We start from the raw sequence: 14,935 nt of genomic DNA on the forward strand, positions 1-14,935 counted from the left end.
TATATGTTTATGTTAATAAATGACAGTATTTTTTAGGAAGAAGAACCTAGCTAGACACAGTAGTCGTCTACGGTGACGACTTCTTTCATAGTGTCCAGGGCGTCATCGTGTTCAACACGGTGACGACCAGTGACACAGAAGTCTTCCAGTGCCACGACCCGTGACACAGTTGTTGCCCATGGTGATATCCCTTGACACAGTTGTCACCCACGGTGACGACCCTTGACACAGTAACACAGTAATTGCCTATTGTGACGACCTCGTGACACTAGCCGATATACTGCGAAGACCAGTGAACCTGTAGCCATTCATGGTTATGACTCTTGACACAGTAGTTGTCCACGGCGACGACCTTGACACAGTAGTTGTCCACGGCGACGACCTTGACACAGTAGTCGTTAGCGTTGAAGACTCACGACACAGTAATCCACGGAAAACGTCTGATAGTTCACACACTGTATGCTGACTTACTATGTACATCACAGTATATATGTAGACTCATAGTGTACATCACAGTATATATGTAGACTAATCGTGTACAGCACAGTATATACGTAGACTCATTGTGTACATCACCGTATATATGTAGACCAAGAAGACCATTCGCCTGGCACAAGTTTGGTTGGGGAGAATGGTCGTCTACCCAACTCAGCAGCCTTGTTGGTTGGTTGCTGGGTACTGCAACCAAGAACAGCCTCTTTAATAGCAACCCCCCCCCCCCCGTTATATATACGTTCGTTCCCAGGAATTATCCTGTTATATTTGTTCATTCCAAGAAATTTCTCCAAGTTTTATCTGTTCATTCTTCTTGTTCCTCTTATGTCTTTGTTTTTCAGTAGAGTTTTCCCCGTTATATCTGTTCATTTTAGTTATTCTCACTGTTAAATTGGTTCATTCTTAGTTATTATCCCTGTTTATTTGTTGCGATTCCTCCTGTTAAACATGTTCATTACTAGTGATTCCCTCGTTTTCTCTACTTATTTTCAGTGATTCCTCGTTATATTTGATCATTCCTAGTTGTTCTTCCTCTTATATTTGCTCACTTCCAGTGATTCTCTGTTGCTTATGTTAATTTCCAGTGATTTTCTCTGTTAACTACGTTCATTCCCTGAGTTTCTCCTTGTTAGGCTCTGCTTCTACCCAATGTAATTCACCGGGTTTTATCTTCATAGTCATATGAATTATCATTTTATCCATCTTTATTCACAAAAATTATCATCGCCATCGATAAATTCAAAGCAATTCTTCTTTATATAACTTTCAGCCCGTCCTTATAAACAAAGGCCAAAGATCATTCCATGCACCCGGCAAACCTCCTGTTTATGAATGGAAAACGGTTTACACACGATTCAAAACTGATAACGTTCGAACAGTTCCAGAACAAGTTCTTCACTGACGAATTATGTTCGAACCATAACGCTGTAAACAGCCCGTCCTCCAAACAAAGATCCAAAAGTGATTCCATGCACCCGCCAAACCCCCTGTTTATGAATAAAAAGTGGTTTACACACGACTCACAACTGCTGACGTTCGAACATATCCGGAACAAGTGCTTCACTGACGAATTTTGTTCGAATCACGACGCTATAAATGCTTCACCCACGTACTACAAATACAAATAATCGCCATCAGAACTTAAACACCTGACCTAACCTAATCTATGCCTATATATACACAATATGCCAATATATTATAATATTAATTTATACTTGAGAAAATTCCCGTTTTGGATGAACAGCATGTAAAAATTTATGAATGCGTCTGTGGGGTCGACCGCTGAATGTAATGGACTTGAGTCGAGGACGGGTTGCAGCGCTTCACCCACGTACTACAAATACAAATAATCGCCAACAGAACCTAAACACCTAACCTAACCTATCCTATACCTATATATACACAATATACTAATATATTATAATATTAATTTATACCTGAGAAAATTCCCGTTTTGAATGAACAGCATGTTAAAATTTATGAATGCGTCTGTGGGGTCGACCGCTGGATGTAATGGACTTGAGTCGAGGACGGGTTGCTGTAAATGCTTCGGTCCGTCCTCCAAACAAAGATCCAAAAGTGATTCCATGTACCCGCCAAACCCCCTGTTTATGAATGAAAAACGGTTTGCACACGCAACCCGTCCTCGACTCAAGTCCATTACATTCAGCGGTCAACCCCACAGACGCATTCATAAGTTTTAACAAAATGTTCATTCAAAACAGGAATTTTCTCAAGTATAAATTAATATTATAATATATTAGCATATTGTGTATATATAGGCATAGGATAGGTTAGGTTAGGTGTTTAGGTTCTGTTGGCGATTATTTGTATTTGTAGTACGTGGGTGAAGCATTTATAACGTTGTGATTCGAACAAAATTCATCAGTGAAGCATATGTTCCGGATATGTTCGAATATCAGCAGTTGTGAGTCGTGTGTAAACCGCTTTTCATTCATAAACAGGGGGTTTGGCGGGTGCATGGAATCACTTTTGGATCTTTGTTTGGAGGACGGGCTGGCACACGACTCACAACTGATTTCGTTCGAACACTTCCGGAACAAGTGCTTCACTGACGAATTTTGTTCGAACCACAACGCTGTAAATGCTTCACCCACGTACTACAAATGAAAATAATCCCCAACAGAACCAAACATACTGTTGGATTTATAGATAGAGCTAGTACATACAATACCTAAAGCCACTAATACGCATATAGCGTTTCAGGCAATCGCCGAAACAGAATAATCGCAAATAATCAAATAATTTCTGTTCTGTTGGCAAATAATCGCCAACAGAACCTAAACACCTAACCTAACCTACACCTACCTATACATAGAATTTTTATGTATAAGAATATTAATTCATATATGAGAACAAACCAATGTTTAATACACAGTATGTTAAAATTGATGAATGCGTCTGAGGAGGGGCCGGTCGGCCGAGCGGACAGCACATTGGACTTGTGTTCCTGTGGTCCCGGGTTCGATCCCAGGCGCCGGCGAGAAACAATGGGCAGAGTTTCTTTCACCCTATGCCCCTGTTACCTAGCAGTAAAATAGGTACCTGGGTGTTAGTCAGCTGTCACGGGCTGCTTCCTGGGGGTGGAGGCCTGGTCGAGGACCGGGCCGCGGGGACACTAAAGCCCCGAAATCATCTCACGATAACCATCTCAAGAAGGACGGCCGTTGCTTTGAACAACCAAGTGTGAGGACGGGTTGTCTGAGGACGGGTTGTCTGAGGACGGGTTGTCTGAGAACGGGTTGTCTGAGGACGGGTTAATACCTTTATCCACATAAAATGTTCAGGTATTTTTCATTTCCTGTTATATAATCCCTTTCCCAAGAATTCCTGTGTTGTGTGTCCACACCCAGTAACTCCTAGTGTGATCTCCGGTACCTGCAGTTTGGCAAGGTGACGGGGAGCCAGGAGAGGAGTGCGTGATGGGCGGGGGCGTGGTGGGGAGGTGCGAGGAGGTGCAGGCGTGTCTGGAGGACGGGGGCGTGGTCCGCCGGGAGGGGGTGGTGGAGCTCTGTCGACCACACCTCAGCACCATCTACGTCTGCTGCAGGAAGCCCCACCTCGTGGCCAGAGAGCGTGAGTTATGGACGTCTTTCCGTACACCTGTCTGTGGAATATCGCTAGTGAATGAGTGTATGGAATGTTTGTTGGAGAAGGAGGCTGTGGAACGTCGCTATAGTGAACGAGTGTTTGAGAACGCCACTGATTGAGGTGATACTGGAGCGTCGCTGTGGAGCATGAGTATTTATTATCGTTTGGGTGAGCTCCTGTCACTCAACCAGTCCTCGGGCTGTGCTCGTCCATCTGGCAACCCATCCTCCAGCTCAAGCAATAAGCTAAATACTGACAATTTTGACCTAGTTAATGCAGTTTTTGACTTATTCAGCAGACAACCAATGACAAGATGAATTTTATACTTTCCAGTTCTAGAATGAACGTACTGGACGGAATGACGTCCAGTACGTCACTCATGTATAAATTCAAATTCAAGTGTTTATTCAGGTAAAAGTACATACATAGAAGATGAGTTACACACATAATGTTGGATTTATAGATAGAGTTAGTACATACAATACCTAAAGCCACTAATACGCACAGCATTTTGGGCAAATAATTGCCAACAGAACCTGAAATCCTAACCAAATCTAACTTAGGTCTAACTGTACCAAATTCTAATCTATATCTATAAGAGAGAATGTCTGTGCATGGTTGGAAGTTAGACGCTTTGGGCTAGCTTCACCCAAATTAGCATGGTGACTAATATAGGGTAAGTGACTAACATGGGCGGGCTGGCATCGGCCCCCCATTGCTCCTATTAAAAAGGGGCTGGCTCCCATAGCGCCCTCCCCCGTTAAATTAGCGTAAGGAGGTTGGCAGAGTCAGCTATATTATAGAGCATGTACAGTCATACGCTCGCCTGTGTCGGCTCCCATGACACGACCTTTAGGTATCCGCGTTGTGGAGACCTGGACCCCGAACTCTTCAATGACACAGTCTTTTGAGATCGTCCCGGGCACCGCCGGGTACCCCATGTAGTGTATGATAATACCAGAATGGGTAAGTTGGCGTTGCTCGGGTGTTGGAGGCCAAATTTTCATTACACACTATCTTCATCACTCTGACCATCTTTGCTGCATTACCTTGCGTTGACTCCGAGGATCAATGTCCCCGCGGTCCGGTCTCTCCGGTCCGGCCTCCTGTTTGATGACCTGGTCAACCAGGTTGTTAGATGTAACTGCTTCCAACCTGATGAATGAGTCTCAGCCTCGTTGATCAGGTATCATTTGAAAGCATATTCCAAGTTCTCTTTTGAACACCACGAGAGGTTGATGAGTTGTACGTCTCAGGTTTAGAGGGAGAGTGTTGAACAGTCTCGGGCCTCTGATGTTGACAGAGTTCTCTCTCAGCGTACCTATTGCACCTCTGTTTTTCGCCGGGACTATTTTGCAATTCCTGCCATGCCTCCTGGTCTCATGTGATTTTATTTTCTTGTGTAAATTTTTAACCAGTCCTTCTAATATTGCAGTCGGGTTCGTTCTAGAGTCGGGGATCCCGTGTTCGAATCCCGGTAGGAACAAATAATGCCACTGTTCACACTAGCAGTAAATAGGTACCCGGGAGTTACGCAACTGTTGTGGGTTGCATCCTGGGGAGGGTCACTAGGTCGACCATAGGAGGACCTTGATACATGCCTAATGAACACACACACACACACACACACACACACACACACACACACACACACACACACACACACACACACACACACACACACACACACACACACACATTGCGGGAAATGCACCTTACGACACTGGAAGACAGAAGAGTAAAGGGGGACATGATCACAACCTACAAAATCCTCAGGGGAATCGACCGGGTAAACAAGGATACGGGGACACAGGTGGAAACTGAGTACCCACATGAGCCACAGGGATGTAAGAAGGAACTTTTTCAGTGTCAGAGTAGTTAACAGATGGAATGCATTAGGCAGTGATGTGGTGGAGGCTGATTCCATATAGTTTTAAATGTAGATATGATAGAGCCCAATAGGCTCAGGGACTTGTACACCAGTTGATTGACAGTTGAGAGGTGGGACCAAAGAGCCAAAGCTCAACCCCTGCAAGCACAAATAGGTGAGTACAAATAGCCGAGTACACACACACACACACACACACACACACACACACACACACACACACACACACACACACACACACACACACACACACACACACACACACACAGCCTCGTTAGGGGCCTCGTAGCCTGGTGGATAGCGCGCAGGATTCGTAATTCTGTGGCGCGGGTTCGATTCCCGCACGAGGCAGAAACAAATGGGCAAAGTTTCTTTCACCCTGAATGCCCCTGTTACCTAGCAGTAAATAGGTACCTGGGAGTTAGTCAGCTGTCACGGGCTGCTTCCTGGTGTGTGTGTGTGTGGTGTGGAAAAAAAAAAGTAGTTAGTAAAACAGTTGATTGACAGTTGAGAGGCGGGCCGAAAGAGCAAAGCTCAACCCCCGTAAAAACACAACTAGTAAACACACACACACACACACACACACACACACACACACACACACACACACACACACACACACACACACACACACACACACACATGCACTAAATGCCAGTTTCTGTGGAGTGTTCACAACCGAGTCTGAGCAGATCCCATTGTTAGAAGAGATTACCCTAGATGAAAGATTATCAGATATAGAGGTGACAGCAGAGGAGGTCATGAAACAGTTGACAACACTGGATGCAACTAAAGTGGTTGGACCAGGCTAAGTATCCCCGTGGATACTAAAAGAGGCAGCGCAGGTCCTCAGCGCGCCTCTGGCAAGGATCTTTAATGAATTACTTATGTCGGGAGAATTGCCCGATTACTGGAAGAGGGCAAATGTTGTACCGATTTTCAAGAAAGGTGATAGGGAGGAGGCACTTAACTATAGACCTGTATCACTGACAAGCATCCCCTGTAAGATACTTGAAAGAATAATTAGGTTAAGACTGTTGCACACCTGGAGAACGTTAGGTTTGTAAACAAACATCAACATGGGTTCTGGAAGGGGAAATATTGCCTAACAAACCTTTTGGAATTCTATGATAAAATAATGAGGATAAGACAGGACAGAGAAGGTTGGGCAGATTGCATATTTCTGAACTGCCAGAAAGCCTTTGATACATTACCGCACATGAGGCTGCTATTCAAACTCGAGAGGCAGGCGGGGGTGGGAAGAAAGGCCCTAGCATGGGTAAGGAACTATGTAACGTTAAGGAGTCAAAGAGCTACGGTAAGAGGCGAGAAGTCGGACTGGCGAACAGTAATGAGTGGAGTACCTCAAGGATCGGTGCTGGGACCAATTCTATTTCTAATATATGTTAACGACATGTTTAAAGGAGTAGAGTCCTACATGTCCATGTTCGTGGATGACGAAAAGGTGATGAGAAGAGTTGTGACAGATGAGGATTGTAGGATCCTCCAAAAGGATCATCATGTGAGAGTGATACAAGATGCAGTGTGGGTATAATCATCATGTGAGAGTGATACAAGATGCAGTGTGGGTATAATCATCATGTGTGTTTTCTCTGCCCAAATGTGTAACCTGTCATTATCCACTCGTGAAAGAAACTGGTGCATTTGTGATTAATGAGCCTTGTAGCAGTCGGCATTTCCTCTCTTGTATATGTACAGGTTAGAATGTAGCCATCAAAATAGGCTAGAGATTCAGGAATGAGGATTACCACATACTTGAAGTGGACATTCTACCACAACTGGACAGTTACACTACCGAGTGTCCCAAGTGACTGGAACCTACAGTCAGCAGCCCCTGGTGCCATACACGGTCGCAAACATCTGCAATGTCCAATGCAACAACACGACTGATCTTGAATTCAACCCGCGACTGATGTCACTTTTGGTAAAGTTCAACAAATCAGCGGTTGAGTGACTTTTTCCGGTAGCCATATTGTCGACTGCTCAGTAACCGATAGCGATCAAGGACTGCTGTAGTTTGTTAAGATTAATTCCACAGGAATTTGACCTGTGACTGGCAGCAGTGACGCTGTTGAACCACCACGACTACTGACCACTGACCGAGTCATCCTGTTGGGACCCAGAACTGCATCGCACGAGGGACATCTACCGTGAGCCAGGCAGGCAGGGCTGGTAAGGCTGAAGCCAGCTGCTCTGCATATGTAACAGTCTCGGGTCGTCCAGTTCTTTCTGTTTCTGTCCCTCTGTCTGTCTTTTTTTGTCTCTGTCGGGTCTCCCCCCCTCCTCCCCCCCCCCCCCCTCTCTCTCTCTCTCTCTCTCTCTCTCTCTCTCTCTCTCTCTCTCTCTCTCTCTCTCTCTCTCTCTCTCTCTCTCTCTCTCTCTCTCTCTCTCTCTCTCTCTCTCTCTCTCTCGCTCTCTCTCTCTCGCTCTCTCTCTCTCGCTCTCTCTCTCTCTCGCTCTCTCTCTCTCTCTCTCTCTCTCTCTCTCTCTCTCTCTCTCTCTCTCTCTCTCTCTCTCTCTCTCTCTCTCTCTCTCTCTCTCTCGCTCTCTCTCTCTCTCTCTCTCCGTGCAAGTGAACCAGATATTATCGCAGCCTCAGGAAGTGTTGCTGAACGTAACACTCGTGTGGTCAAATCTGCTGCCAATTCCCAGCCCAACAAGTTACTTTACACCACCATGCCCACGACCCCTACCATCACCACCATGCCCACGACCACCACCACTGCTACTACCATCACCACCATGCCCACGACCACCACCACTACTACTACCATCACCACCATGCCCACGACCACCACCACTACTACTACCATCACCACCATGCCCACGACCCCTACCATCACCACCATGCCCACGACCACCACCACTACTACTACCATCACCACCATGCCCACGACCACCACCACTACTACTACCATCACCACCATGCCCACGACCACCACCACTACTACTACCATCACCACCATGCCCACGACCACCACCACTACTACTACCATCACCACCATGCCCACGACCACCACCACTACTACTACCATCACCACCATGCCCACGACCACCACCACTACTACTACCATCACCACCATGCCCACGACCACCACCACTACTACTACCATCACCACCATGCCCACGATCACCACCACTACTACTACCATCACCACCATGCCCACGACCACCACCACTACTACTACCATCACCACCATGCCCACGACCACCACCACTACTACTACCATCACCACCATGCCCACGACCACCACCACTACTACTACCATCACCACCATGCCCTCGACCACCACCACTACTACTACCATCACCACCATGCTCACGACCACCACCACTACTACTACCATCACCACCATGCCCACGACCACCACCACTACTACTACCATCACCACCATGCCCACGACCCCTACCATCACCACCATGCCCACGACCACCACCACTGCTACTACCATCACCACCATGCCCACGACCACCACCACTACTACTACCATCACCACCATGCCCACGACCACCACCACTACTACTACCATCACCACCATGCTCACGACCACCACCACTACTACTACCATCACCACCATGCCCACGACCACCACCACTACTACTACCATCACCACCATGCCCACGACCCCTACCATCACCACCATGCCCACGACCACCACCACTGCTACTACCATCACCACCATGCCCACGACCACCACCACTGCTACTACCATCACCACCATGCCCACGACCACTACTACTACCATCACCACCATGCCCACCACCACTACTACTACCATCACCACCATGCCCACCACCACTACCACCACCACTACTACCATCACCACCATGCCCACCACCACTACCACCACCACAACTACCATCACCACCATGCCCACGACCACTACCATCACCACCATGCCCACGACCACTACCATCACCACCATGCCCACGACCACTACCATCACCACCATGCCCACGACCACTACCATCACCACCATGCCCACGATCCCTACCATCACCACCATGCCCACGACCACTACCACCACCACCATGCCCACGACCACTACCACCACCACCATGCTCACGACCACTACCACCACCACCATGCCCACGACCACTACCACCACCACCATGCCCACGATCGCTACCATCACCACCATGCCCACGACCACTACCACCACCCCCATGCCCACGACCACTACCACCACCACCACCATGCCCACCACCACTACCATCACCACCATGCCCACGACCACTACCACCACCACCATGCCCACCACCACTACCACCACCACCATGCCCACGACCACTACCACCACCACCATGCTCACGACCACTACCACCACCACCATGCCCACGACCACTACCACCACCACCACCATGCCCACGACCACTACCACCACCACCATGCCCACGACCACTACCACCACCACCATTGTAACGGGGGTGGGGGAAATAACTCTATCTTGTCCATTATTCCACCCCCCCGTTAACTAACGAGGCCGGGGGAAACAGCTCTCTCTAGTCCGTTATCCCGTCCCCAGTTAGCTAACTATTCTAGAGCACTCCCAGAGTACCTAAGGCAACCTCTCTCGTTCAACACCATGTAACCTAGGTATTTAACTACCTAGGTGCTAAGACTACAAGGCGCCGTAACTTGATCAGCTACCCGAAACTCTAGAGAGAACTCTAGAGTGCATTTCTATCTAGTGAGAGGTACTCATCAATGCTTACCAGTATCATAAGAAAGGCAAAACTTGCATATTATGTGAATAGATTCAATGAAGCAAAAGGCAACATGAAAAACACTTGGAAAACTATCTCTAGTATCCTAGGAACTAAACAACACTCACATAACCAAATAAAACTCTACAAGGATGGGGATATACCGTCAACTGATTTAGAAATGGCAAATGAATTTAATAGTTTCTTTTCATCGGTTGGTGCTAATCTTGCCAGTAAAATCCCACAGACTCAGACACATATTAACACATATCTCTCAGGCAGCTATCCAAACTCTCTTCTCCTTTCACCAATCAGCCCGGCAGATGTTGTGTCCATCATACATTCTCTAAAAACCAAGGCAGGGAACACCAGTGAAATTCCGTCCATTGTGTACAAGAGAGCCTCCCATGCCCTTGCCCCACCCATAGCACTACTGTTCAACAAATCTATAGAGTGTCACACCTTCCCTGATATCCTCAAAAAAGCAAGAGTAACGCCAGTCCATAAAGGAGGCAATCCGGCGGACATAAACAATTATAGACCAATATCAAATCTACCCATTCTATCAAAAATATTTGAAAAAATTATTTACAAACAGCTCTATTCCTACCTCGTAAAATTCGACATACTCAGCCCCTGCCAGTTTGGCTTCCGGTCCCAAAAGAGCACCAACGATGCAATCTTATTTATTTATTTATTTATTTATTTTATTTATTTATGCATATACAAGAATGTACATTGGGAATGTGAGGATACATAATATGGTAATTACAGTCTTGTAAAGCCACTAGTACGCGCAGCGTTTCGGGCAGGTCCTTAATCTAAGAAAATTTTAAGGAGGTAAATACTTGCAAATTTTATAGACAAAAATTGATAACAGTTACATGGAATGAAAAAAAGATGAGAGAAAATTGTAGGTACAGTATATTAAAGCACATAGGTAGCTAAGATTGATTGCAATGACAGCTTGAATGGTAGTTGACAAAAATTGGTAGTCACAATAAAGCATATGGTTAGCACATAAAAGAAGACAGCAATGATCACAATGATAAGGTTGTTTGATACTACATAAAAATTAGGAGATTGGGTAACACTAGTTACAGAGCAAATTTAAAGCTCAGTGTAGGAAACTAAGAAGATGAAATTAGGTACTTTTTGGTTTTGCTTTTAAATAAGGCAAAAGTTTTACAGTTTTTCAATTCACTAGGGAGTGAGTTCCATAGACTAGGTCCCTTAATTTGCATAGAGTGTTTACACAGATTAAGTTTGACCCTGGGGATATCAAAGAGATATTTGTTTCTGGTGTGGTGATAATGGGTCCTATTACATCTGTCCAGGGAGAGTTTCAGAGCATGGTTTGCATTTAAGAACAGGGTTTTGTAAATGTAGTTGACACAAGAGAATGTGTGGAGGGAGTTAATATTTAGCAAGTTTAGGGATTTAAACAAGGGAGCTGAGTGTTGTCTGAAAGCAGAGTTAGTTATTATTCTGATAGCAGATTTTTGCTGTGTGATGATGGGCTTAAGGTGGTTTGCAGTGGTAGACCCCCATGCACAGATACCATAATTAAGATAGGGGTAGATTAGTGCATAATATAGTGAGAGGAGGGCAGAGTTAGGAACATAATATCTGATTTTGGAGAGTATACCAACTGTCTCAGAGACTTTCTTACTTATGTGTTGAATGTGGGTGCTGAAGTTGAGTCTTTTGTCTAGGAATAGGCCAAGAAACTTGCCATCATTTTTATTACTGATTTTAATGTTGTCTATCTGTAGCTGAATTGCATTTGATGATTTGCTTCCAAATAAGATGTAGTAAGTCTTTTCGATGTTTAATGTTAGTTTGTTCGTTGACATCCATAAGTGGACTTTTTTTAATTTACTATTCACAACATTATTTAGTGTATGTGGGTTGAGGTTTGAATAGATAAGGGTAGTATCGTCAGCAAACAATATAGGTTTGAGAATATTAGAGACATTAGGCAGATCGTTTATATATATATATATATATAAGAAATAGAAGAGGTCCTAAGATGCTGCCCTGTGGCACTCCAACGGTAATTGGTAGAGTGGAAGAAGTTGTATCATTGATGGTTACATATTGGTGTCTGTCACTGTCACAATCATTAGTCTCCTTGACGTTATCTACTCAGCCCTTGACAAAAATGAGTTTCCGATTGGACTCTTCATTGACCTAAGAAAAGCCTTTGATACTGTTAATCACAACTACCTCTTACTTAAACTCCAGCATTATGGAATCCGAGGCCTTGCCCTTGACTACATCCGATCCTATCTTAGTGACAGACACCAATATGTAACCATCAATGATACAACTTCTTCCTCTCTACCAATTACCGTTGGAGTGCCACAGGGCAGCATCTTAGGACCTCTTCTATTTCTTATATATATAAACGATCTGCCTAATGTCTCTAATATTCTCAAACCTATACTGTTTGCTGACGATACTACTCTTATCTATTCAAACCTCAACCCACATACACTAAATAATGTTGTGAATAATGAATTAAAAAAAGTCCACTTATGGATGTCAACGAACAAACTAACATTAAACATCGAAAAGACCTACTACATCTTATTTGGAAGCAAATCATCAAATGCAATTCAGCTACAGATAGACAACATTAACATCAGTAATAAAGATGATGGCAAGTTTCTTGGCCTATTCCTAGACAAGAGACTCAACTTCAGCACCCACATTCAACACATAACTAAGAAAGTCTCTAAGACAGTTGGTATACTCTCCAAAATCAGATATTATGTTCCTAACTCTGCTCTCCTCTCACTATATTATGCACTAATCTACCCCTATCTTAATTATGGTATCTGTGCATGGGGGTCTACCACTGCAAACCACCTTAAGCCCATCATCACACAGCAAAAATCTGCTATCAGAATGATAACTAACTCAGCTTTCAGACAACACTCAGCTCCCTTGTTTAAATCCCTAAACTTGCTAAATATTAACTCCCTCCACACATTCTCTTGTGTCAACTACATTTACAAAACCCTGTTCTTAAATGCAAACCATGCTCTGAAACTCTCCCTGGACAGATGTAATAGGACCCATTATCACCACACCAGAAATAAATATCTCTTTGATATCCCCAGGGTCAAACTTAATCTGTGTAAACACTCTATGCAAATTAAGGGACCTAGTCTATGGAACTCACTCCCTAGTGAATTGAAAAACTTTAAAACTTTTGCCTTATTTAAAAGCAAAACCAAAAAGTACCTAACTTCATCTTCTTAGTTTCCTACACTGAGCTTTAAATTTGCTCTGTACCTAGTGTTACCCAATCTCCTAATTTTTATGTAATATCAAACAACCTTATCATTGTGTTCATTGCTGTCTTCTTTTATGTGCTAGCCATATGCTGTATTGTGACTACCAATTTTTGTCAACTACCATTCAAGCTGTCATTGCAATCAATCTTAGCTACCTATGTGCTTTAATATACTGTACCTACAATTTTCTCTCATCTTTTTTTCATTTCATGTAATCTGTTATCATTTTTTGTCTATAATTTTGCAAGTATTTACCTCCTTAAAATTTTCTTAGATTAAGGACCTGCCCGAAACGCTGCGCGTGCTAGTGGCTTTACAAGACTGTAATTACCATATTTGTATCCTCACATTCCTTATGTACATTCTTGTATATGCATAAATAAATTTCACTGCCACAAACGTATAAGAGAAAACGAAAGGAAAGAAATGAATAGTGAAGTAATTAGTGAGGGTTTGGGGTGAGAGAGGTAGAGAGGTGGGAGGAGCGAGGAGGGTCATTAGTTGAAAGTGAGAGTCTGGAGAGGGGTGGAGGGAGAGGTGTAGGTAGGTAGAAGTAGAAGAGTAGATAGTAGAAGTATAAGAATAGATAGTAGAAGACGAAATGCTGCCACCATCCATTCAAGACCATTACATACAAGACAAGGAATGGAACTTGTCTGTATCACAATATTCACAAAAGATGTTATCAAGAGGTCATTATTAGTATGTCCCATCTTTATCATGTACTCATTAAATCATGAAACCAGTAATCACAGAGGCTTTCTCACCTCAACTCAAAACTCTAGGGAACAAAGTGAAAGACCATTTAAATAATAAATTCAACAATTATATTTTTCATGATAAATATCATAACTTAAGCAATCCAATTAAAATGTTAAAGATTAATATTCAAAGTGAGCCATCATCCAAGAATTTGAGAACCCTACAACTGACTGCCCCTGATCATCACACAACATATGTAAACACGACCAAGTCACCTTAATGTTCAACTCATCAAGTGTCTGCCTATAGCTGGATTGAGAGGGGGGGGGGGAAGGTCTGTAGTTGACAGAGACTGTCCCGCCCTGCCGGCCGACAGCCTCCCTGCTAGGCCGTCTTCTCTCCTCTGCTGGCTGCTGTTCTTTCCTTAATGCTCTGCTCTCCGAGTATATATTGGGGAACCTAGTAACTAACTCCGCCCACAAGTAGATAGCCTCAGGCACTCTACCAAGCCACTCTTTAAACGTCGGCATGTTTGAAGGCTACCAGGCTCCAATTATAAGATTAGCGGAAGCAAGGTGAAATTCGCATGATCTGACCTCAGGTCACTTGGTGGTCATTAACACTTAGAGGTGTGAGATTCAGGCCGCCAGAATGGCGCCTGTCAAATCCTTGTCTGTGACTCATGTACTCTATGTATGCATTAAAT

General features: G+C 44.4%; 1 protein-coding gene across 1 annotated transcript in view; it reads left to right on the plus strand.

Annotated features, from left to right (window-relative positions):
- Positions 1 to 14,935, plus strand: part of LOC123746413 (tryptase-2) — a 108,911-nt gene that overhangs the window by 59,320 nt on the left and 34,656 nt on the right. Inside the window, exon 3 of the mRNA XM_045727949.2 lies at positions 3,400 to 3,591. Coding sequence (XP_045583905.2) covers positions 3,400 to 3,591 — 192 coding nt within the window. The remainder of the gene's footprint in view (positions 1 to 3,399; positions 3,592 to 14,935) is intronic.

Source organism: Procambarus clarkii, chromosome 80 (assembly GCF_040958095.1).
Source record: "Procambarus clarkii isolate CNS0578487 chromosome 80, FALCON_Pclarkii_2.0, whole genome shotgun sequence".
NCBI classification, from domain to species: domain Eukaryota; kingdom Metazoa; phylum Arthropoda; class Malacostraca; order Decapoda; family Cambaridae; genus Procambarus; species Procambarus clarkii.